General features: G+C 41.5%; 1 protein-coding gene across 3 annotated transcripts in view; it reads left to right on the top strand.

Annotated features, from left to right (window-relative positions):
* Nucleotides 1-433: 433 nt before the first annotated feature.
* COMMD6 (COMM domain containing 6) overlaps nt 434-26,563 on the top strand; it is a 28,634-nt gene continuing 2,504 nt past the window's right edge. For 2 of the 3 annotated variants that reach the window (XR_003513816.1, XM_027557699.1), the window contains exons 1-6: nt 434-599; nt 3,986-4,026; nt 4,311-4,523; nt 6,566-6,782; nt 6,867-6,878; nt 20,182-20,334. Coding sequence is in view for 2 of the 3 variants with exons in the window: in XM_027557699.1 (XP_027413500.1) it covers nt 576-599; nt 3,986-4,026; nt 4,311-4,523; nt 6,566-6,782; nt 6,867-6,878; nt 20,182-20,334 (660 nt within the window). In the remaining variant the exon portion in view is untranslated. The other variant, XM_027557700.1, reaches the window with a different exon arrangement.

Below are 26,563 nucleotides of genomic sequence, written 5' to 3'. Positions count from 1 at the left end.
CCTGCCCGCGGCCTTAGGCCGAGACTGGAGGCGCGCTCACCTCGGGATTGGCCTCCAGCGGCAGCCAGCGTTGACCCTCCATGGCCGCTCCGCCCGGCCGCTCTCCAGCTCTGACAGCCGCCGCCGTCGCCGCCGCCGCTTCCGCCCCCGCGGCCCTGACCTGGCACTGTCCAACCTGCGCCCCCCGGGAGGGGTGTCCGAAGACTAAGAAAAGTTTAATGACACACTAGGTTATTTCTCGCTCCACATAGCACCATAATTCAAGGCTTAAACTTTAAGTTAAGATACGATGAGAGATTAAAAACAGGAGCCAGCTTCCTATTGCAGAAGGGAAAATAATCTTAGCTCGCTCCACAGCTCGCTCCCCTCACGCTTGGACTCTTCCGAGCCCAAGGGTCCGCTCGCGTGCCACGCATGCGCGAAGCGCGAGTCTAGGACCGCGTGCTTGCCGGCTCCCTCCCATTCCTGCAGAGTCAGCCCGAGGCGCTAGGGGGCGTGCCGCTGAGTCTTATTCATCGAGGAAGGAACCGGGCACTGCCCACCAGGAGGCCCCACAGCCAGAGAGTGACGGAGTCATGCCAAGAAGCTCCATTACCACGGTACAGAATTGATGTCTTGGCCTTGCCTGCTGTTACAGAGTGGGGGATATTTGTATGTACCTATACAGTTCCTTTTGACAAAAAAATGTCAAGTACCTATTATGAATCAGACGCCGTAACTAAGTGTTGGATACAATAAGCTGAGATTACCATAGTGTGAAAGAAGTGGGCAAAAGAACGAAGAATCACAGTACATGTGATACGTGTGTGATAATGTTAGCATGAGGTGGGTGAAACTACAGAAAAAGACAGCTAAAGGGGGAAGGGATTGTCCAGAAGGCTTCCTGGAGGAAGTGGACAGCTAGAGTGAGCCCTTAAAAAAGTAGATGTTAGCCATTCAGAGAGGAGGGTGCTCTGAAGAAGGGAGAGTGTGCACGGTGACTACAGAGCCTGCAAGACTGAAGGGCAGTGGTTAGAAGTGATACTGGAGAGATAGGCAGGGACTTCCCTGATGGCTTAGATGGTAAAGAATCCGCCTGCAATGCAGAAGACCAGGGTTGGATCCCTAGTCTAGAAGATCCCTGGGGAAGGAAATGGCAACCCACTCCAGTATTCTTGCCTGGAGAATTCCATGGACAGAGGAGCTTGGCAGGCTACAGTCCATGGAGTCACAAAAGAGTGGGACAGGGCTAAGTGACTAACACGTTCACTTTCAGCTGGTCCAAACATCAGGGCTTCATCCTGAAAACAAGGGGGAACCTCTGAAGGATTTTAAGAAGGATTTTCATCTCTCTTTTCAGGCTTTTAGTTCCGTAAGGCCTGAAGTATTGTCTTTTTTTTTTTTATTCTTCACATTGTTTTCCCCAAAGCCTAACCCAATGCCTGATATACAGTAGATGCCGAATAAATATTTGAGAAATGAATGGAATAATCAGATATGCAGAAACACTATTTTCAGTAATGTGGGAAATTTCAGTTCAGTTCAGTTCACTCGCTCAGTTGTGTCCGACTCTTTGCAACCCCATGAATCACAGCACACCTCGCGGCCTCCCTGTCCATCACCAACTCCCGGAGTTCACTCAGACTCATATCCAACGAGTCGGTGATGCCATCCAGCCATCTCATCCTCTGTCGTCCCCTTCTCCTCCTGCCCTCAATCCCTCCCAGCATCAGAGTCTTTTCCAATGAGTCAACTCTTTTCATGACTTCGCATGAGGTGGCCAAAGTACTGGAGTTTCAGCTTTAGCATCATTCTTTCCAAAGAACACCCAGGACTTATCTCCTTGAGAAAGGACTGGCTAGATCTCTTTGCAGTCCAAAGGACTCTCAATAGTCTTCTCCAACACCACAGTTCAAAAGCATCAATTCTTCAGGGCTCAGCTTTCTTCACAGTCCAACTCTCACATCCATACATGACCACTAGAAAAACCATAGCCTTGACTAGACAGACCTTTGTTAGCAAAGTAATGTCTCTGCTTTTGAATATGCTATCTAGGTTGGTCATAACTTTCCTTCCAAGGAGTAAGGGTCTTTTAATTTCATGGCTGCAATCACCATCTGCAGTGATTTTGGAGCCCCCAAAAATAAAGTCTGACACTATTTCCACTGGTTCCCCAGCTATTTTACATGAAGTGATGGGACTAGATGCCATGATCTTCATTTTCTGAATGTTGAGCTTTAAGCCAACTTTTTCACTCTCCTCTTTCATTTTCATCAAGAGGCTTTTGAGTTCCTTTTCACTTTCTGCCATAAGGGTGGTGTCATCTGCATATCTGAGGTTATTGATATTTCTCCCAGCAATCTTGATTCCAGCTTGTGCTTCTTCCAGCCCAGCGTTTCTCATGATGTACTCTGCATAGAAGTTAAATAAGCAGGGTGGGAAATTTGCCAGAGTAAAATGATGAGAGACTTAACTAAGGCAGTAGCCATGGAGATAGAGGGACAGACACAGATTAAAGAAATTCTCTTGGAAGGGGGTATCCTTCTGTTGAGCCGTGGTTGTCATTAATGACACCAGAGATCTGACCTGGGATAGAGTGTATTACTGCTGCACCCAAGAGATGGAAAGCAGGAAGATGAGCAGTTAGGGAGTGGGGAAAAGATTATCACATTGAGTTTGCCTTGCTTGGGGAACTTCCAGCTCTCCCACTTATGTTCTTCTGGCCACCATTCTTCAACTTCCAAGAGTTTCCAAGAGTCCCCATTCTCCTTATCTATCTGAGAGACTGTTGCTGTATTCACCCAGCTGTGAGTTGTTAAATCCGTGATGCCTAGCTCATGGTGAGCAGCCACAGTTGCATCATCACTTCAGTTGCACAGCCAGGCTCTTAGTGGCATGCCAGGGGCTGTTTTTCAAATGACTTGCTGTCAGGGGAATGATGTTGCTCCGAAATCGTGAGGTCCTGCACTCTGACTCTCCTTTTATGGCTTGCCTAGGACTCCCAGCAGCATGGACCTCTCTAGTGCCATTGGCTCTGCTGAGACATAGGGTCAAACAGAAGGCAGCTTGCATTCCAGCATGGCCTTGCTCCAGAGCATTGTCTTGCTTAGGGACCTATTCCAACTGGCAGCCAGCCATATCACCCGTAACTGTGTTACACCTGTATTCCCAAATTAGGCATTTGCTGCCTCCAAAAGCTAGAAACCCACCAAGTGCTCCATTTTTGCCTGTTAAGAGAAATTGCAGGGTGCAATAGCCAGTCCTTCACCACGGAGAGGTTGTCCTCTTATGCCCTAGGCCTTTGGACCCATAAAAACTTCATGTAATAGCCTCTGAAGTTTGTAGGGTTTAACTCCAAGCCTCTGGCATGCATGCATGTATCCATAAGGCCAATACTTTTTAAACTTGAATGTGCGTACAAATACCTGGGGAATATGAAATGCAAACTTTGATTCAGTAAGTCTAAGATGGGGCCCATGATGCATTATTGGCCCCCATGTTTGGGGTTTTTTTTTTTTTAATGGAAGTAGACTTGATTTACAATGTTGTGTTCTGTTCTGGTGTACAGCAAAGTCATTCAGTTATACATATATGTAAGGCCCCCATTTTTAAATTCTTCCTTTATCTATATCCTTTGCCATATAACATTGAAGTGTTTTCCACTAGAGCAAAGTAGTGTCAATTCTCATTATTCATAGATTCTGTGTTTTGGTTTATCTATTTGTCTACATGTATTTGTAACCACCAAATCGCTACGCATGTCACTTTCAAGGTCATTTACAGACATGCCTGGAGTAGCAAAAATATTGAGTTCCCAGCTGAGGTCAAGCAAGTCTGTGCTCTGCCATCTTCTTTGAAGTCTTGTATTGGAAATGTATGCTTTCTGCAGTCTATTTCATGCCATATATATGTATATTTGCAATGCTGTGCTTTTTGTTGATGATTTGACTGTATAGAATGGCCCCAAGCATTGTGCTCATGTGCTGTTTTGTATTCCCACACACAGGAAGACTGTGACATGCCTTGTAGAGAAAATACATATATTAGGTAAGTTCCTTCAGGCATGAGTTACAGTGTTGTTAGCCCTGGGATCAGTGTTAATGAATCAATAATATAGATTAAATGTGGTGACTTTAAACAAAAATATACATAAAAATGTATCGATCGGTTGATTAAAACGTGACCAGAGGCTCGCAAGAACTTAACCTGTTCCCGTGAGGAGCAATGGTTCGGCATTTACTAACTCAGTGTTCGTGGTTGCTTTATAATGAGAATCAACTGTATATCTCCCTACTTCTTGACTTTGAGTTCAGCCATGTGATCTGTTACAGTCAATGGAGAAGAAATAATGGTATTCCAGTTCCAAGTCCAGGCCTAAATAAGCTTCTGCTTGCTGTTTGTACTTGTATCATCACCTGGAGCAGAATGAGCTTGGGCCAGCCTGCTGGTTCCAGGAAGAGAGTAATAGACATTTGGAACACAGCAGAAGCACTTCAGCTGAGCCCAGCCTCCATTGGCCAACCCACTGCTAACCCTCAAGACATGTAAGCTAAATAAATGTTTGCTTGTAATATGACACTGGGAATTTGTGGTGGTGGTGGTGGTGGCAGGGTTTATACAACAACACCTAATTGCTAGATCTGCCCCAAATTTTCATACTCAAATTCAGAGGAGTAACCAGGTGTCAGTTGATACAGCTGCCCCAAATTCAAATAACCAAATAAAACATGTAGTTGTTACCTCCAAAAATGTTATTTCCTACACGACTAAACTCATAGTCTCATTTTTTCCAGCAACTATTACAAATTCGGCAGCTTCTATTCAAACACATCAGGAAGTTTTTGACAAATTGATGTTTGATGTCTTAATAAAAGTATTTGAGACCCTGCTAAGCTGCTAAGTCACTTCAGTCGTGTCTGACTCTGTGCCACCCCATAGACGGCAGCCCACCAGGCTCCCCCATCCCTGGGATTCTCCAGGCAAGAACACTGGAGTGGGTTGCCATTTCCTTCTCCAATCCATGGAAGTGAAAAAAACTGCTCTTATTTTTATCAAGTTCTTTCTTGTATTCTGAGGGATCTGGCAGCTTCTCCAACCTTGAACTGAAATAAGCAACCTTTTTGTTTTTGTTTTTTAATGATTTTTTTAGTTGCAGTGTGTGGGATCTAGTTCCCTGACAAGAGATCAAACCCAGGGCCCCTGCATTGGGAGCAAGGACCACCAGGGAAGTTCCCAACCTTTTTGTTTTATTTACTTAAGTCTACTCACGTTTTTGGAAATTGTAATTCAGTTGATTTGTAAGAAGACGTGGAATTTTGGTCCTTCTTCCAATAACCCATATTTGCCTTACTGGTATAATTTTACAACCAACCCACTATTCTCTTTCCTGCCTGGTTCCATTCCTGGTAGCTTTCTGTTATGCCAAATCACAGCATAATCTTTTAAAAGACATTCACATGGCATTTGAACATAGTGTGTACACAGCCAACAATTCCCATAATTCAGTAGAAGTGTTGAACGGCTATAACCAAGTTCACGCACACACCTACAAAAACAGCTGAGTCACACCTGCCGCCTGACTATCTGCCATTGTAAGGAGCCATCTGATGCAACGTGCAGTATGATTTCTGAGGAGTCAAATGAGAAAAAATATGCAGCTAACAATTGATGAAATCCGGGATTTCAACATCTGACTTAATCAAATAAGGTTGGCAAAGCAGTCCTAACTAGTCCAGGGAATCTTCCAAGACAAGGCTCCACCCGTCTTTCCCTGTAGCTATTGGAGAGGGTGTTTCTCTGCACACCTGTAACTTACTCATGGCACACCACTATGATTATTGTCTTATAGTATTTATCCCAGTAGGAATGTGTCCAGCTTTCTTTATGTGTAGAGACCGTGTCATCTGCCTTTAGCCTGTGTTTCATTGCCAAGCAACCATCCTAAAACATAGCCTTTTTGCAATACTTAAGAACATATCATAACCTAATATAATTTGGCCTCATTTGTCTGCAGTATGGATAAAAAAGTGTACCCCCAATAAGAAATCATGACTAGCGTAATATTATCATGTTTCTATAAGCCAGGCATTTAATCTATCAGGTCTCCTTTTAAAAATGAGACTCTGTAAGGGCTGATGCTGAAGCCGAAACTCCAATACTTTGGCCACTTGATGTGAAGAACTAACTCATTTGAAAAGACCCCGATGCTGGGAAAGACCGAAGGCGGGAGAAGGGGACGACAGAGGATGAGATGGTTGGATGGCATCACCGACTTAATGGACATGAGTCTGAGTAAACTCCGGGAGCTGGTGATGGACAGGAATGACTGGCGTGCTGCAGCCCATGGGGTCGCAAACAGTCGGACACGACTGAGAGACTGAACTGAGTTCATTGATTTCTAACCAGTCTGCGCCGCCACAAGTTGCGCTTGCGCAGAGGGCGCTGTGGGCGGCAGACAGGATGAGTCCATGTCTATGGGATAGGTAGGGGGTGGCGGCATCCTAAAGATAGTCGCTCTTTCCCTGCACAGGTTATATGCCAAATATTAAAACCTTTTCCTTTACAGTATTTTCTTTATTACTGTTAGGCTCCATAAAACTGATGTCTTATTGAGACTAAGGAGAATAATACAAAGATGTTTCTATCCTCCCCCCACGTACCCTGCATGGGCCGGGCCTCGAGGGGCGGGAAGAGGAAGCGGAAGTGTTTGTGACTCCTGGGAGCGTCCGCCAGAGTGGATGGTGGGAGCCCTGAACCGTGCTATGGAGGAGTCCAGTGAGCCCCAGTTGGATGCTAAGTCCAAGGTAAGGCCTGGTTTGAAAGGAACTGGGGCAGCGGGCTCCGAAGCAAGACTGTTCCCTGAATTGTGTTTTCTGCTTCCATTTCAGGTCACCAGCCAGGTGAGTGAGTGGCCATCCAGTCCCGTCCCCCGCCCGGCTCTGCTGGGCAAGGGATGGGCGACTGAACCTGGCCCTTCGCCCGCCCCCGGCAGCTGCGGGATGATGCCACCGTGAGCCTTTCCTAGCACGCCCTTCTACCAAGGCCTGTGTCCGCGAGCCCCTGAGTTTCGTCCCGCCTTCCTGATTGCTCCTTCCACTTTGCTCCTGAGGTTGTAGCCACTTATTTCCCCCAACCACTCCAGCCCAAAGAGTACAGACCAGATGTTAATCTTCCTTGATTAAGCGCCGTTGTTTCGATACTAGGTGCACAGTATTGGGGCATGTAATATATACAGAGAAGAAATTGTTAAAATTTGCGAAGATAGCACCGCAAACATTTTCTTGGCCCTTAAAAAGCAGTTTGTTGAAGATGAAGAGTTTACCTCTTCAACCTTTCAGTGTTTGTATTTTTTATGCTTGGGATAAGAATTTGAATTTTTAAGTATATCTTAGGACGGTTTCTTTGTTGCAAGAGTTCCTGTCTTTTTTCAACTAATGAACTGTTTTTAGCAAGTAACCTGGGAGAAGGCAATGGCACCCCACTCCAGCACTCTTGCCTGGAAAATCCCATGGACGGAGAGCCTGGTGGGCTGCCGTCTGTGGGGTCGCACAGAGTCGGACATGACTGAGCGACTTCACTTGCACTTTTCGCTTTCATGCATTGGAGAAGGAAATGGCAACCCACTCCAGTGTTCTTGCCTGGAGAATCTCAGGGACGGGGGAGCCTGGTGGGCTGCCGTCTGTGGGGCAGCACAGAGTCGGAAACGACTGAAGTGACTTAGCAGCAGCAGCAGCAGCAGCAGCAGCAGCAAATAACCTGTACACTACCCAGAAGAGTATTAAAAGAGTATTTTAAACACAGAAGTTACCCACGACCACAAAAATATAAGGGCTGAGATAAATAAGGAGAACACAGGGACTGAGAGATGTCCATTGACTGCCCTCTGACATCGCTCCAGCTGACCTTGCTGCTGTTTTTGAGGATTCCTGAGAGATTGGGGGAAAAGCAGATAGTAATCAACCCCCTGTCTGGCTTTGCTCAGAGTTACTGCTTAATAACTTGAATTCAGTCTGTCATAAATCATCTCAACCATTTTCTTACGTTAAGTCCTATGTTTATTTGAGTAAGGTATCCTGAGACTGAAGTATACTGGATTCCAGAGTTTTAAACATTGAACCTTTTTTTGATGGGGGAGGGTGAAGGGGAAGGTGTGTTTGAAACAACACATTTATTCTTACAGTGCTGGAGATGAGAAGTTCAAAATTATCAAGAGGGAGGGGATATATGTATAATTATGACTGATTTGCATTGTATGGCAGAAACCAACACAACATTGTAAAGCAATTTTCCTCCAATTAAAAAATAAATATAAGAAAAAGCCCAAAATTAGTCTTGTGGAACTAAAGTCAAGGTACCAGCAGGCTGTGTTTCTTCTGGAAGTTTTAGGGGAGAATCTGCTTCCTTGTCTGTTTCAGCTTCCTGCATTCCTTCCCTGTGGCCTCTTCTTCCATCTTCAAAGTGCATCCTTCCGGCCTCTGCTTCTGTCATCACCTGTCTTTCCTGCTTTCATCACCATGTTGCCTTTTTTGATGTTGACCCTTCTCCACTTTCTTCTAAAGCCCAGCTGGATAATCCAGAAAAACCTCCCCACATCAAGATCCTTAATTTAGACACATCTACAGAGTCTGTTTTGTCATGTAAAGTACCATATTCACAGGTTTCTGGGGATTGCAATGTGGACATCTTTGGGGATTGTTGCTCAGTGTGCTCCACATCCCATCACACACTCGTTCACATGTTATATGATTGTGCATAGAAAAAGCCAAGATAATTTACAAGTAGACTATTAGAAATGATATTAGAGTTTAGGAAGATGATTCAGTGTTTTTCTGTAGTTCAAACACAGAGAGTTGAAAAATATTTTTGAAAAGATGTCATTTTTAACATTAGTAGGTCAGTCGTAAGTGCCTTGCAATAAATCTAACAAAAGATGTTTGAACTTTTATGAATAAAATTATAAAAAGTGACTGACTTCTGGTTTCTGGTCCAGTGTGTAAGGAGTTTGGAAGTCATCACTCTGCCTTCAAATAAGTGAAAAGCTGAACAGACTGAAAAATGAACAGTTCTTCTTGGATTTGTCAGAGAAGTGAGGTCACAGGGCAAACTGCTGTCCCCTGAATTGGAGAGACAGGTGAATACAAAGAATCACAACTTGCCACAACACAAACTGCCATAAAATCCAGTGCCAGGGTAGGAAAACCCAAACTGTAATTGATGAATTCTTGGGAGGCTCAGAGTAGACATTCAGTTCAGTCACTCAGTTGTGTCCGACTCTGCGACCCCATGAATCACAGTACGCCAGGCCTCCCTGTCCATCACCAACTCCCGCAGTTTACTCAAACTCATGTCCATTGAGTCAATAATGCCATCCAGCCATCTCATCCTCTTCCATCCCCTTCTCCTGACCCCGATGCCTCCTAGCATCAGGGTCTTTTCCAGTGAGTCAACTCTTCGCATGAGGTGGCCAAAGTACTGGAGTTTCAGCTTCAGCATCAGTCCTTCCAGTGAACACTCAGGACTGATCTCCTTTAGGATGGACTGGTTGGATCTCCTTGCAGCCCAAGGGACTTTAAAGAGTCTTCTCCAACACCAGAGTTCAAAAGCATCAATTCTTTGGCACTCAGCTTTCTTCACAGTCCAACTCTCACATCCATACATGACCACAGGAAAAACCATAGCCTTGACTAGACGGACCTTTGTTGGCAAAGTAATGTCTCTGCTTTTGAATATGCTATCTAGGTTGGTCATAACTTTCCTTCCAAGGAGTAAGCGTCTTTTAATTTCATAGCTGCAAATACCATCTGCAGTGATTTTGGAGCTCCAAAAAATAAAGTCTGACACTGTTTCCACTGTTTCCCCATCTATTTCCCATGAAGTGATGGGACCAGATGGCATGATCTTCATTTTCTGAATGTTGAGCTTTAAGCCAACTTTTTCATTCTCCTCTTTCACTTTCATCGAGAGGCTTTTTAGTTCCTTTTCACTTTCTGTCATAAGGGGGGTGTCATCTGCATATCTGAGGTGATTGATATTTCTCCCGGCAATCTTGATTCCAACTTGTGCTTCTTCCAGTCCAGTGTTTGTCATGATGTACTCTACATATAAGTTAAATAAGCAGGGTGACAATATACAGCCTTGACATACTCCTTTTCCTATTTGGAACAAGTATGTTGTTCCATGTCCAGTTCTAACTGTTGCTTCCTGACCTGCATATAGGTTTCTCAAGAGGCAGGTCAGGTGTAGACAGGTGTGAGATAAAATCTCAGTTACCCCACCCCTTACCCCCAGTTGTTAGGGGGACCTCACACTTCTGTTTTACCTCCAGTAACTCAAATGGAATATTTTTATTCAAAGTTCATGATGTGCTTTTTGATATGTTTTAAAATAAAAAATGGTTATTTGTATTTAGTAGTATTGTAAGGGGAAAAAATCGTTGACATAGCGATGTCATTTCTATTTGTAGTATGTGCTTTTTCAATGTACCAGATATAGCTCATTTTTAGGACTAAAGCTAGTTTAAATTCTTTGAGCTGTAATACCTTCTGTCTTTAAATATTTCTCACCAGTATAAGAATCAGCAAGATTATTTGGGACCACATGTCCAGTGAGAGTTCACACCTCACATACAGTCTGTCAGCAAGCATTCCCTCTTACATTCTTTAAATTTATCTCCCCTTGCTGCCATCATCTTCTTGTGTAGATACTGTTGTTGTTTAGTCACAAGTCATGTCCAGCCCTTTGCGTCCTGTGGACTGTAGCCTGCCAGCTCCTCTGTCCATGGGCTTTCCCAGGCAAAAATACTGGAGTGGGTTTCCATGTCCTCCTCCAGGGGATCTTCATGACCTAGAGATTGAACCCATGTCTCCTGTATTGCAGGCAGATTCTGTACCACTGAGCCACCAGGGAAACCCCTAGATACTACATTTGGCTCACAGTTTGGTCTTTTTGTTTTCCTTAAAACTTCCATGTGCTGTTCATCAATCTGGAGGGACTTTTGCCATCTAGGCCAGGTCTTTTCCCTTCTTGAAGCCAATTATAAGAATTTCTGTCTCACTAGAAAAAAGTCTTATGTGTTTCTTTGGAAGGAATGATGCTAAAGCTGAAACTGCAGTACTTTGGCCACCTCGTGCGAAGAGTTGACTCATTGGAAAAGACTCTGATGCTGGGAGGGATTGGGGGCAGGAGGAGAAGGGGACGGCAGAGGATGAGATGGCTGGATGGCATCACTGACTCGATGGACGTGAGTCTGAGTGAACTCCGGGAGTTGGTGATGGACAGGGAGGCCTGGCGTGCTGTGATTCATGGGGTCGCAAAGAGTCGGACATGACTGAGCGACTGATCTGATCCTAAAGGCTCTTCAAACAATGACCCTTTGTTTCTTCCACACTCTTCTAGCTCATGCCACTCCAGCCTCGTTCTCCAGGTATCCATGTGGCTTTTTCCTTCACTTGACTCAGGTGTCTCTGCATTCAGAAATCATCTCCTCATAGAGATCTGCCCCAGGCTGTAACTAAGTAGCCTTCCTGGTCACTCTGTCCCTTTATGTGCATTTTTAAAACCTCTTTTGGGACTCTAGTGATTAAGACTGAGCTCCCACTGCAAGGGGTGCAGTTTCCATCCCTGGTTGGGGCACTAAGAGACCATATGCCAGGAGATGTGGCCAAAAAAAATTATTGTTTTTCATACTTACTGCAACCATATTGTATATGTATTTGCTTATTGTCTGTCTTCCCAAATAGAATGTAAGTTTCTGAGGTCAGGAACTTTAATTTTTTTAATAGTCCCAGTGCCTAGAACATAGTATTGCTATTGTTTCCTAAATACTTCACTGAATATTGGGGCATAGAGACATAGTAACTTGTCCAAAGCCACATGGGTAGAAGGATGCAGAGGTGAACTTCAAACTCAGGTCTGTCGACTTGGGTCTGAACTTGTTAAATTTAACAAACCATCCCATCTTATCCAGCACCAGAAGGTCTAAGGTTACTCATTGCTTCACATTCCGATTCTTACAGTCATTGTTTTGAACTAATTCGCGGTTCCCTTTTATAGATGTCTAATTAGAACTCCTTATCGTAGATGAATGATCGTTGCCACATTTTATTGCTTTCCTTCTTGCTAGTTTTATAGTATAAATCAACAGAAGGATGGTATTGACACATGACATCTAGTGCCATTTTCCCTCTTCCTATTTATGAGATACATGTGCGAGCTAAGTCACTAAAGTCGTGTCTAACTCTTTGTGACCCCATGGATTGTAGCCCACCAGGCTCCTCTGTCCATGGGATGCTCCAGGCAAGAATACTGGAGTGGGTTACCATTCCCTTCTCCAGGGGATCTTTCCAACCCAGGGACTGAACCTGTATCGCTTGAATCTCCTGCATTGGCAAGTGGGTTCTTTACCGCTATGGTCACCTAACATGATATATATGAGACAGTGACTTAAATTTTTGTACAGTTTGTGTAATAATTTATAAAATGCATGACTGTTCTCCTGTGTGTTGTATTGGGAGCTACAAGTCACATGAGGATGTATGAACTCCCTTCAGGGACTTTACAGTCTAGTAGAGGGTCGGGGCGGAGAAGGCAATGGCAACCCACTCCAGTACTCTTGCCTGGAAAATCCCATGGATGGAGGAGCCTGGTGGGCTGCAGTCCACGACTTCACTTTCACTTTTCACTTTCATGCATTGGAGAAGGAAATGGCAACCCACTCCAGTGTTCTTGCCTGGAGAATCCCAGGGACAGGGGAGCCTGGTGGGCTGCCATCTATGGGGTCGCACAGAGTCAGACACGACTGAAGCGACTTAGCAGCAGCAGCAGCAGCAGAGGGTGGGGGAGGGAGACAGATCCACAGATGAGTACTGTTCAAGGCAGAATGTTCTAAGTGCCACGGTGTAAAAAGTAACATGAATATTCATGGAAAGGTTGAGTAAACCACGAAGGACTTCATGGCAGGGAAAACTGGGAGGCATTTTGAATTTTAGATAGACCTTTGAGAGTTGTATTCTAGAGGAATGAGCAGCATGAACAAAAGTGTGAAGATTGAAAGATAATGTAAAGAAAGGATGCGGTCCAGCTTGAGCACGAAAGTGATTTGGGACTGTGCTCTGAGGGGACTTAACTGCCAAGGGAAGGGTTGTAACTAGTTCTCGAGGCAGTAGGGTTTTGACCCACGATGCTAGATTTGGTTCCTTTATAAGTAGTGTTTAGAGTCTCCTCTGGATTGGAGCTGAGAAAGACCAAAGGCAAGAAACTTAATTAGGGAGCCGCAGTAAAATTGAAGGCAAGCCTTTTTTTTTAAGTCATTTGTTTATCTCATCTTTGGCTGCTCTTGAGTCTTCATTGCTGTATGCAGGCTTCCTCAAGTCGTGAGTGGGGGCTGCTCTTCCTTGCGGTGCACAGGCTTCTCATTGCGGCGGCCTCTCTTGTGATGGAGCACGGACTCTAGCACAGATTTCAGTAGTTGTGGCTCGTGGTCTTTAGAGTGTGGGCTTCAGTAGTTGTGGTGCACGGGCTCGGTTGCCCCATGGCTTGTGGGATCATCTCTGTCCAGGGATTGAAGCTGTGTCCCCTGCATTGGCAGGTGGTTTCTTAACCACTGGACCACCAGGGAAGTCTGAAGGTAGGCTTTTTAAAAGACTTTGTAATGGTGAGATTGGGAAGGAGGGAGTAAATGTCAGTGGCATTGACTGAAATCAGATCTTGAGTACCTAGGAATTTGTAAGTGTTTTGTGTTGCAGAGAGAGAAAAATCAAAATTAACTGAAGTTTCAAACCTGAGCCACTTGGAAAATAGGTCATTAAAACATTGTTTTAATTATTTGTGTTTGCTACAGTTTCTATAAATGGAGTTAAGATTAGCTAGTTTTGAGATTTCATTTTTGATAAATCATCATGTATTGTAGTAAGTTTATTAACAAAGCTATTTTCAGCTAGTTGTGTTTGCTCTGTTTGAGTTATCTGTCACCACATGACAAACCACCCCAAACTTCGTGACTTAAAACAGCTGTTTAATTGTTTCTCATGAGTCTGTGGGTTAACTGGGCTTAGCTGGGTGGTGGTTTCTACGCCCTCTCAGGTCAGCTGTGACCTCAGTCATCTAGGAGCCTAATTGGGCCGGAAGTGAAGAGGTCTCATATGCTAGTCACGACCTGGCCTGAGAGCTCAGTTGGAGCTGATAATAGGCGTGACTTGGTTCTTCCTCATGTGGCTGCTCACGTCATGGTGGCTGGGTTCCAAGTGGGTAGGTCCCAAGATCCAGCATTCCATGAAGAAGGAAGCACACGCTTCCAGTTCTCCTAAGGCTCAGGCTCACAGGTTCCAGAGCACCTTTTCTGCCATATTTTACTTGTCAAAACAAGCACAGGTACAGCTCAGATTTGTGCAGGGAGAAAATAAGGCCCCCTTCTTGATGTGAGGAGTGACGTGTACTTACAGAGAGGAGTGGAATTAGTTGTTGGAAACTGTCTTTGGAGATCACTTACCATATACCCCTGAATTTCTAAACATATTAGTTCAACAGATAACTTATTGGAACATTCAGTTTGTATCAGATCAGATAATGTTATAGTAGATTCAGTAGTAACTAGATTGATAAGGCCATTTCCCCCTATAGCGACATAGGGGATGAACCATAATTAACATGATTTTAGAAACTGTTCTAAAGGCTTCCCTGGTGCTCAGCAGTAAGGTATCCGCCTGCCAATGTAGGAGACCCAGGTTCAATGCCTGGGTCAGGAAGATCCCCAGGAGAAGGAAATGGCAACCCACTCCAATATTCTTGCCTGAGAAATCCCATGGACAGAGGAGCCTGGCGTGCTAACAGTCCATGGGGTCACAAAGAGTTGGACACGATTTAGCAACTAAATAAAATCACTAAGTCCTATGAAGAAAATCAAAGCATGAATGAAGGTGCTGCTGAGCAAGATGAGAAAGGCTTAGCAAACATTGTCCACTTAGGCTAGAGCTAATAATATTCACAAGTGGCTAGTGGCTACTGTATTGGACAATGCAGGTCTAGCATTTAGAAGATGCTAAACATTTTTGCCCCATCCCAGACCTGTCTGCTTTTCTTTACCTATTAGAATTTCCTGTAATTCAGAATCATTGTCTTGTTGCAGCTAAGTATTGATATAATGAAAAGGGCTGGGATATGGAATCAGACAAATTTGGATTTGAATACCAGCTCTATTAGTTTTGTATCCTTGGATGAGTTGCTTAACAAATCTTTTCCTTATAGTACTTTAGAGAGCAGTTAATGTGTACAGAATACTTTGCATTTGAAAACTTTCATTTAAAAAAGGAGAGAACATGTAAGTGTGTATTTTGTGATTCTGGCTATAAAACTTGCATACAAAAACTAGGAATGAGGACACAGGAATATGACGATAGTTTTTCAGATAGCAGAGTTTTGCATGATTATTTTTTAAATTTTCTCCTAGTTGTATTTTGAAAAATAAATTTAAACTGAAATGGTCTTAAAATTTTTTTCTTTGTACACAGTTTTTATTGTGATGTATTTATGTTACTGATAACTTCAGCCATAATTTCTTGTTATTGTTCAGTTGCTAAGTTGTGTCCAACTCTTTGCGACCCTGTGTATTGTGGCATGCTGGGCCTCCCTGTCCTTCATTATCTCCTGGAGTTTACTCAGACTCATGTCCACTGAGTTGGTGATGGCATCCAACCGTCTCATCCTGTGTCAGCCCCTTCTCCTCTTGCCCTCAGTCTTTTCCCAGCATGAGGGTCTTCCAGTGAATTGGCTCTTTGTGTAAGGTGGCCAAAGCTCTGGACCTTCAGCATCAGTCCTTCCAATGAATATTCAGGGTTGATTTCCTTTAGGATTGACTGGTTTGATTTCCTTGCTGTCCAAGGGGCTCTCAAGCATCTTCTCCAGCACCTCAATTCGAAAGCATCAATTCTTCAGTGCTCAGCCTTCTTTATTGTCCAACTCTCACATCCATACATGACTACTGGAAGAACCATAGCTTTGATTATATGGTCCTTTGTAGGCAAAGTGATGTCTCTGATTTTGAATATATGAATATACTGTCTAAGTTTGTCATTGCTTTTCTTCCAAGGAGCAAGTGTCTTTGAATTTCATGGCTGAGGTCACCATCTGCAGTGATTTTGGAGCCCAAGAAAAGAAAATTGCCACTGTTTCCATTTTTCCCAACCTATTTACCATGAAGTCATGGGACCAGATGCCACGATCTTTATTTTTGAATGTTGAGATATAAGCAAGCTTGTCAACTAATTTTAGTGTGACAGACTACAGCTAATTTCTTTGTTTACCTTTTTATCTATACTTGCATCTTGATTTTTTTTTTCTTTGTGCATCTTGATTTTTTTTTCTTTGTATTCATTTTACTTATGGATATTCTCTCTCTCTTTTTTTTTTTTTTTACTACTGGGTTTTTCTGTATTTTTTCTTTTAAAATCATTTCCTTCATTCTATAAGAAATTCGAACTATATTGCTTTATTTTTAATATTCTCCATAGCCCTGGTTTTGTTTTTTATTCTTTTGAAAATCTTTTCTGCAGCTAATTCCTATTTAAGGCTCAACACACTTATTAGAAGTCTTGTTTTTAATTTGCATGTAAATATTCAGTTTAGAATTGGGAAATTCTCATCCCATAAACTTAATCCCAGCTGTTCTCCCCATGTAAAAAGCTCTTTTCCCCACAATAAATGACAGCTCTCCCTATTTTCCCATCTGCGAGTTCCACCATCATAATGGTCAGTGACTTGCAACATTGTGATCTTTAATTGCTGTTCTTCTTGAAATGTTCTGGATAATCCAGAGTTTTATTTCAGCCTTTTCAATATTTTACTCTATCATTTTATTGTAGACACTAAAAATATAACTTCTTGCATCAATGAGTTGAATACATTTAAAAAATGATTGGTTAGGTTTCTGAATTTCACCATCTAACTGGTGTAAAGTGATATCTCTAATCATGAACTCCCTTGAAGTCTGTTCTGAAATTTCTAGCAGCTTAGTGAATATTCCTATTTAGATATTCCTTATCCCTTTTCTTTTTGTTAATTTTATTGGAGTATGGTTGATTTACAATATTGTGTTTTGGGTGTACAGCAAAGTGATTAAGTTATATATGCATATACATATATTAATTGTTTTTTAGATTCTTTTCTCAAATAGGTTATCACTTTTTGATGATACTTTTAGACTTAAAATATAAAAAGTCCTGGTTCCTATATGATATTCTCCTAGTCATTCGGGCTCAAACTCTTATAGTTGTGTTTGATACCTCCCTTAACCCTGCAGACAATCATCAAGACCTGTCAAGTCATTCTTTTATCAATAAGCCTAATCCTGCTTGTCACCACTGTAGTTCCAGTACAGAAAACCTTGAACCTGGATTACTGTGTTCTCCTGCCACCAGATGAATATTTTTAAATCAATACTTCCATGCTGTTCTCTGTACTCAGAAACTTTTAGTGAGTACCTGTTGCCAATTGGAAAAGTTTAAATAACTGACATGATAATGTTTTTCATAATAAGATAAAATACAGTTGACCCTTGAACAGTATAGGGATTAATCAATATGTAATTATAGTTGGTCCTCCATATCCTGGGTTCCTCTGCCTATAGGTGGATTCAACCAACTGCAGACTGTGTAGTACTCTGCTATTTACTATTAAAAAGCATCTGTGTGTAAGTGGATCCCTGCATTCAAACCCACATTTTTAAAGAGTCAACTCTAAATGAGAGTATTTTGAAAATTTGTACAGTTTTGCAAAAAGTTATGGCTTCTTGATTCTTGAACTTTTGTCAGCTTTATTTTCCATACTTTCTTATAAGAACCTTTCACTTGAAGACAGATAAATGCTCTGCCTGACCTGCATATAGGTTTCTCAAGAGGCAGGTCGGGTGGTCTGGTATTCCATCTCTTTCAGAATTTTCTACAGTTTATTGTGATCCACACAGTCAAAGGCTTTGGCATAGTCAATAAAGCAGAAATAGATGTTTTTTTGGAACTCTCTTGCTTTTTCGATGATCCAGCGGATGTTGGCAATTTGATCTCTGGTTCCTCTGCCTTTTCTAAAACCAGCTTGAACATCTGGAAGTTCACTGTTCACGTATTGCTGAAGCCTGGATTGGAGAATTTTGAGCATTACTTTACTAGCATGTGAGATGAGTGCAATTGTGTGGTAGTTTGAGCATTCTTTGGCATTGCCTTTCTTTGGGATTGGAATGAAAACTGACCTTTTCCAGGCTTGTGGCCGCTGCTGAGTTTTCCAAATTTGCCGGCATATTGAGTGCAGCACTTTCACAGCGTCATCTTTTAGGATTTGAAATAGCTCAACTGGAATTCCATCACCTCCACTAGCTTTGTTCATAATGATGCTTTCTAAGGCCCACTTGATTTCACATTCCAGGATGTCTGGCTCTAGGTCAGTGATCACACCATCGTGGTTATCTGGGTCGTGAAGATCTTTTTTGTACAGTTCTTCTGTGTATTCTTGCCACCTCTTCTTAATATCTTCTGCTTCTGTTAGGTCCATACCATTTCTGTCTTTTATTGAGCCCATCTTTGCATGAAATATTCCCTTGGTATCTCTAATTTTCTTGAAGAGATCTCTAGTCTTTCCCATTCTATTGTTTTCCTCTATTTCTTTGCATTGATCACTGAGGAAGGCTTTCTTATCTCTTCTTGCTATTCTTTGAAACTCTGCATTCAGATGCTTGTATCTTTCCTTTTCTCCTTTGCTTTTCACTTCTCTTCTTTTCACAGCTATTTGTAAGGCCTCCCCAGAGAGCCGTTTTGCTGAAATGAAGCTAATTTTCTGAAAGACTGGCCCAGTTTAGACTACCATCAGTGCACTGTGACACATCCTTCCATGCCAGTTTTAGAACTGTCAAACTTAAAATTGTGCTATTTTGGTGGGTGTGTAGTGATAACTCTGTGGTTTAAATGTCCATTTTCCTGTTTCCTTTCATATATTTATCAGCTTGTAGTTCTTTTCTTGTTTACCCATTATCCTTTCTCTATTTTTGTATGGGAAACTTTTATTTAAAAAGGACCTGTACAGTCTTTTTACTTATCAAAGATGTTAACCTTTTATCAGGACCAGCCTGGCCTTCATACTATAGCTGATTTTGTCTAAAGCCAGTCTGAAGATGGGAGGAAAGTTTCGTCCTTATATTAAACCCACCTTTTATAAAATTTTATTAATAAGTAAAGCTGTTTGCCCAGTAAGCATTCATTTGGTCGCAGAAGGTATTGGTCAGTAGGTATTTTTGATAAGTGCCTACTGTGTCCTACCTATCTGCCTAAGCTTTGGGTACAAGATACAAAATTTTCTTCCGTATACTATCTTAAGGTTTGAGCTCTGTATTAAGGGCTGCATTTATCCAGTCCTGTTTTATGTCATGGAAACACTGAGCAATCATTGAAAAGAATTAGCTATAAAGTATTGATAGAAAGTATTACATACTCCAAAGCATGTAATCTTTGGAGTCAAAAAGACTTTGGTTTTAGCTGAGTCCAGAAATGTGTGACCTTGTGCATTTTATATCTGCTCTCTGAAATTCAGTTTTATCATCTGCAAAATGGAAATAATAGTCTATAATGTTATGATGATTCAGTGTGGCATTTAATGCATGTAAACTGCCTAGCACATCACCTGACGAGTATCCATCAGCAGTGATGAAATCTAAAACCACCTCCCCCAGCATTCATGCTAGTGTAAGGTTTCAGGTCAAGGCCTGAGATGAGGAAGGAAACGAATTGTTCTCATGTGTGCCTCAGTCAATATGAAGATGGTGTATAACTCACGTTGCACTTTAGGACTTTCAGGTTGTGAAATGCGGGAAGGACATAAGTGGAACAGGAAAATGAGATAAGAGATGATTCAAAAGTCCCCTTAAGGACAGAAGCAAACTGAAAAAAACAAAGGAAAATGATATTGACACATCTGCCTCCCTTACACATCTGGTGGAAAATTTTTGTAATTATGACAGTGTTGTTGTTTTCCAGCCCTGTTTGTGTCCCTTTGCCTCTCTCCATGTTCATTTGATTATTATCCCCCTAACAATATTACGTTGAAGACATTTTCTTTTATTATGATTGGACTTGAAGTTAAAACTTGAATTTGAGAGCAGTAATGTGAATAAATATCTGCATTCAGGGCAATGTTATAACTTGTGTATTATTGTGAACTCTTTTATTACAGCTCATAGATTTTGAGTGGAAACTGGGTATGGCTGTGAGCTCCGACAGTTGCAGATCTCTTAAGTATCCTTATGTTGCTGTGATGCTCAAAGTGGCAGATCATTCAGGCCAAGTGAAGAACAAGTCCTTTGAAATGACAATCCCACAGTTTCAGGTTTGTGATATAACTCATTCAGTTTTAGCTGTTATTCTATAACTGCTGCCCAAAAAAGATACATAAAATCATTTTTAAGAGAAAATTGTAACTTTATTTGCAATTCTTTTGAGTGCTTTACATTTAACACATACAAAAGATCTCAATTTGTTTTATTTTGGAATTATTAATATATTATTTTTAATATAATATGTTGAATTTGTATATTTTGACACTCCATCACTTCCGTAGTACTCATCTGTGAGTATATTTAAGAAATTTGCATCTTTTCTAGCAGGGTATTTACTTTGTATTTAACTGTTTTATTCTTCATAGGCTTAATATTTAAGAATGACGAAGCTGAATGAATCTTACCTTTGAACAGTATTGACCTTGAATTTTCTGACTAATAATGTTTACTAAATGCAGATCAGACCACAAAACTAGTACTTGATAGCTAATTTTATCTGCTAGGGTTTTGAGTAACTTAGTAGCTTATATTTAGAATCATGTTATATATATTATTATTTTTAGTGTGTGTGTGTGCACACGCACACTCAGTTGCTCAATGTGTCCAATTCTCTGTGGGCCCATGGAGTAAAGCCCACCAGGCTCCTGTGTCTGTGGAATTCTCCAGGCAAGAATAGTGGAGTGGACTGCCATTTCATCCCCCAGGGGATCTTCCTGACCAAGGGGTCAAACCTGTAACTGTCGAGTCTCTTGCATTGGCAGGCGGATTCTCTATCACTGCACCACCTGGGAAGCCCCGTTGTACATACTGTTATTTCACCTCTTTTCTGTAAGCAAGAAAGGGGGAAAGAAGGTAGATGAGAAATCAGATTTCCTTTTCAATGTACATACAGGGAAATGCTTTGTCTTTGGCTAATTTAACTGACCTTAGAGTTTTGTCTTGGTTTGTTCATTTTGATGCCTATGGTGAGTGAATAGATATGAATTCTTAATTACAACTCTTCCTACTCTAAAAAAGTCAAATAATCTGAGAAAGGCCACCAAGATGAATGAAATGGAAATGTAATGAGAATTCTTTATAAAACTGAAAATATATTGGTCCCAGACTTCTTTCTTTTTTCTTCTTGATATATATATTGTATTGAAGTATGGCTGACTTACAGTGTTTCAGGTACACAGCAGGGTGATTCAGTTATACATATACATATATTATTTTTGAGATTATTTTCCATTATAGGTTATTACAAGATATTGACTGTTGTTCCCTGTGCTATACAGTATACCTTTGTTGCTTGTTGTAGATCTGCTGTTTCTTTTAGATTAGAAATCTAGCATTCTATTCATACAAAATCAAGTGGAATCAAAATGTCATAATTTTTTTAGACAAAATTTATGTTTTCTAAAATATATATATATTACACATACTATATATATATATAATATATATACACACACACATATATATGTATACAAAAGCTTTTCTACCACACTTGATAAAGACCTGAGAAGGAACTTAAAAAAGAGAGAGAGAAAAGTTGGAGACATTGGAAAGTATAAACTAAGTGAAATGGGAGCACTATTTGAATATGGAATAGAAAAAATGGAACAAACTAGATAAAAATAAAAGATCATCATATAGTCCAGTTGTTTTTAAACATGGCTGCTCATTAGAAACATATCTGGGGTTTTGAAGAAAAAAAGTAATACCTGGGCATTTGTATTTTTTACCAAACCAAGATAATTCTCATATGCATCTGGATTTTAAAAAGTGATTACAAGTTTTTCTATTAAATAGCAATTTTGGTGATACAGAATTCTATTATTTTTCTGTTGACCAGTCATGATACAATGGTATTAAGTGAGTAATAGTTATATAATCACAGTAGTAAAAGATGTTTATCAGTTTTCACAATCAATAGCCAGACATAAAAGATAATTACAGTTGCAAGCCATAATGGGAACATGATTAACCTAAGAGTATAAAATAATTACATGCACTTTGGGGGGTCAAGCAGAGTGATATGGTAAGTCGAAGTGCATACATGCATATGTTTTCATCTGCCTGGCCAGTCTGTGTCTTTTGGTTGGCACATTCAATCCATTTACATTTAAGGTGATTATCGATATGTACGATCCTATTTCCATTTTCTTTTAAGTGTATTTTCTGTAGGTCTTTTCCTTCTCTTGTGTTTCCTGTCTGGAGAAGTTCCTTTAGCATGTACAGATGGTTTGGTGGTGCTGAACCTGTTAACTTTTGCTTGTCTGGAAAGCTTTTGACTTCTTGACTTCTCCATCGTATCTGAAGGAGAGTCTTTCTGGGTAGAGTATTCCTCGTTGTAGGTTCTTCCCTTCCATCACTTTAAATACGTCGTGCCTCTCTCTTCGGGCTTGTAGAGTTTCTGTTGAGAAATCACCTGGCAACCTGATGGGAGTTCCCTTGTATGTTGTGTGTCTTTTTTCCCTTGTTGCTTCTAATATTTTATCTTTGTCAGTTTAAGAACTGTGTATCTTGGGGTGTTCCTCCTTGGGTTCGTCCTGCCTGGGACTCTTCTGCTTTTCCTGGACTTGGTTGATTATTTCCTTTCCCATCTTAGGGAAGTTTTCAGCTATTATTTCTTCAAATATTTTCTCAAGTCCTTTATCTCTCCTCCTCCTACTGCTAAGTCGCTTCAGTCGTGTCCGACTCTTCGAGACCCCATAGACGGCAGCCCACCAGGCTCCCCCATCCCTGGGATTCTCCAGGCAAGAACACTGGAGTGGGTTGCCATTGCCTTCTCCAATGCATGAAAGTGAAAATCGAAAGGGAAGTCGCTCAGTCGTGTTCGACTCTTAGTGACCCCATGGACTGCAGCCTATCAGGCTCCTCCGTCCATGGGATTGTCCAGGCAAGAGTACTGGAGTGGGGTGCCGTTGCCTTCTCCGTTCCTCCTCCTGAGACCACTGTAATGCGAATGTTGGTGCTTTAATGTTGTCCCAGAGGTCTCTTAGGCTGTCTTCATTTTTTTTTTTTTTTTTCATTTTTTTTTTTCTGTATTCTGTTCTGCAGTAGTGATTTCTACCATTCTGTCCTTCAGGTCATTTATCCGTTCTTCTGCCTCCATTATTCTGCTATCGATTCCTTCTAGTGTATTGTTCATCTCTGTTTGTTTGTTCTTTAGTTCTTCTAGATCTTTGGTAAACATTTCTTGCATTTTCTCTGTTCTGTTTCTGAGATCCTGGATCATCTTCAATATCATTATTCTGAATTCTTTTTCTAGAAAGTTGCCTATCTCTACTTCATTTAATTGTTTTGGGGGGTTTTATCATGTCCCTTCATCTGGGTTATAACTCTCTACTTTGTCATCCTGATTAACTTTCTGTAATGTGGTTTTTGTCTTAGTCTTCTGTGGGACTGTGGTTCTTCTTGCTTCATCTGTCTGCCCTCTGGTGGATGAGGCTAAGAGGCATCTGTAAGCTTCCTGATGGGAGGGAGAAGGTGGGAAAAATCTAGGTCTTGCTCTGGTGGGCAGGGCCTTGCTCAGTAAGTCTTTAATCCAATTATCTGCTGATGGGTGGAGTTGCACTCCCTCCCTGTTAGTCATTTGGCCTGAGGCGACCCAGCCCCGGGGTCTGTGGGCTCTATGGTAGGGTTAATGACAGCCTCCAAGAGGGCTTATGCCAAGGGGGACCGTCCAGGACTGCTGCTACCAGTGCCTCCATGCCTGTGGTGAGCCGTTGCCAACCCATGCATCCACAGAAGACTTCCTGACACTTGCGGGTAGTTTTGGTTCAATCTCCTGTGGGTTTGCTGCTCCTTTACTCTGGGTCTTGGTGTATAAAAGATTTTGTTTGTGCCCTCCAAGACTGGAGTCTCTGTTTCCCCCAGTCTTATGGAAGTCCTATAATTAAATCCCGCTGGCCTTCAAGGTCAGATTCCCTGGGAATTCCTAGTCCCTTTGTCAGATTCCCCAGGCTGGAAAGCCTGATATGGGGCTCAGAACCTCCACAAGTGGGAGAACCTCTTTGGTATTATTGTTCTCCAGTTTGTGTGTTGCCTACCTGGTGGATATGGGATTGATTTTATTGGGATTGTGCCCCTCCCTCTGCCGTGGCTTCTTTGTCTTTGGATGTGGGTATTGTTTTTTGGTGTGTTCCAACATCCTCCTGTTGATAGTGAACAGCTGGTTGCAATTTTGGTGCTCTTGCAAGAGGAGATGAGTGCACGTCCTTCTACTCCACCATCTTGAACTGGAACCCCAGACTTCTTTTTTAAGAAAAGCTCCTCATATACCACTCAAGGGTGCTTTTTTGTAATTTATTTATTTTCGTTGTTGCTCAGGCTTTTCTCTATTTGCAGCAAGCAGGGGCTAGATGCAGTACATGGGCTTCTCTTGTTATGGAGGACAGGCATGTGGGCTTCAGTGGTTATGACACACGGACTTAGTTGCTCCAAGGCATGTGGGATCTCCCTGGACCAGGGATTGAACCCATGTCTCCTGCATTGGCAGGCAGATTCTTTATCACTGAGCCACAAGGGAAAGCCCTCTGGGATACTTTTGATTTCTTTTACAAACTGTATTTCCCCCCAGCTTTACTGGGGTAAAATTGACAGAAATTGTATACTTGCAAGGCATACTATGTGATGTTTGGGTGTATGTTTACATTATGAAAAGATTGCTACTGTCAAACTAATTAATATATCCATCATCTCACATAGTTAACATTTTGTGTGTGTGTGGTAAAAACTTGAAATCTCTTCTCTAGCAGATTTCAAATATGTAATACATTATTATATTATTAACTGTGGCCATCACCTATGCCTTAGATCTCCAGAGCTTACTTACCTTGTAACTGAAAAGTTCTTGACCAGCATTTCCTCATGTCCTCTACCTTCCCAGCTTTGGTAACTGCTGTCTATTCTCTGTTACCATGAATCTCACTTTTTTTAGATTCCACGTATAAGTAAGATCATGCAGTATTTGTCTTTCTGTGCTGGCTTATTTTACTTAGCATATTGTCCTCCAGGTTCACCCATATTGTCAAAAATAGCACAACTGCCTTCTCTTCAAAGGATGGATAGTACTGTGTATATATACACACCACATTTTCTTTACCCATTCATCTGTCAGTAGACATCTGGGTTGTTTCCACACCTTGGCTATTGTGAGTAATGCTGCATTGAATCTGAGAGTGCAGATATCTTTTTGAGGTAGTGATTTTAAGGATTTTCTTTCCTTTTAATTTCTTTCTCTTAGAACTGATATGTCCACTTTAGAACAAAAAAGGGTCATGCTTCAACACTATTAGTGTGAAGTGGTGTCTTGGAAGCAGTTAAGACAAGGTTGAAAAGAAATAAATGCAGTGTATGTGATATGAGTAGCCTTCAGCTGAATATAAAGACCAAATCCACTTCAAAAAATAATACAGGTCTCAGTCCTTTTGTAATTTATAATACTGGCCTAATTCTTATTTTTCTTTGCTGCATTTTTGCTCCCAGATTCTACCTCTTAAAATTTTCTCAGGAAAAAGATCACAAATGGGACAGCTGTTTTAAAGTTAGTTCTTATATGGCTGATAGCTAACCAGGCAGTCAGAGCCTGTTAGTCCCATTACAAAACTGAGGATGAAGGAACATTCTTTGAGCTTTTGACTGATATCTTTAGTAGCTGAAACTATGATCATCAGTATATGTTTTTGAACAAATGTTTACTTCCTCCTATTAAAATTTATTATTTTAATAAATAATAAAATTTATTATTAAAAATAATAAATTTACACATGAATTAAAACAAAATACAGATACTCTTTTAAGAAGCAAAATAGAGAATTAAGTCCAAAGAAGAGGGAAAATATGAGGATATAAATCCAGGTGGTGCTAGTGGTAAAGAATCCTGCTAATGCAGGAGATGCAAGAGATGCTGGTTCGATCCCTGAGTCAGAAAGATCTCCTGGAGGAGGAAACAGCAATCCACTCCAGTAACCTTGTCTGGAAAATCCCGTGGACAGAGGAGCCTGGCAGGCCCTAGTCCATGGGATTGCAAAGAGTCAAGACACGACTGAGCACACACGCATATAAGCTGCTATTAGTGTTGGGTCTCTCTTATTGTAATTGACAAGACAGCCTCTATCAATCACCTTGAAATGCAGTCTTTCACTAAATAAAACTGGTTCAAAGCCTGGGACCCAATGTGTCATTTTTAAAAGTCTTTATTGTCTGTGACAGCGCTGGACATCTAATAAATCTTTCTGGTGTGGTCTCAAAGAACTTTGTTGGATGCTTTCAGAAAGTTTATTTATGAGC

This window comes from Bos indicus x Bos taurus, chromosome 12 (assembly GCF_003369695.1).
Source record: "Bos indicus x Bos taurus breed Angus x Brahman F1 hybrid chromosome 12, Bos_hybrid_MaternalHap_v2.0, whole genome shotgun sequence".
Classification (NCBI taxonomy): Eukaryota; Metazoa; Chordata; class Mammalia; order Artiodactyla; family Bovidae; genus Bos; species Bos indicus x Bos taurus.
This window is presented reverse-complemented; position numbering and strand designations above follow the sequence as displayed.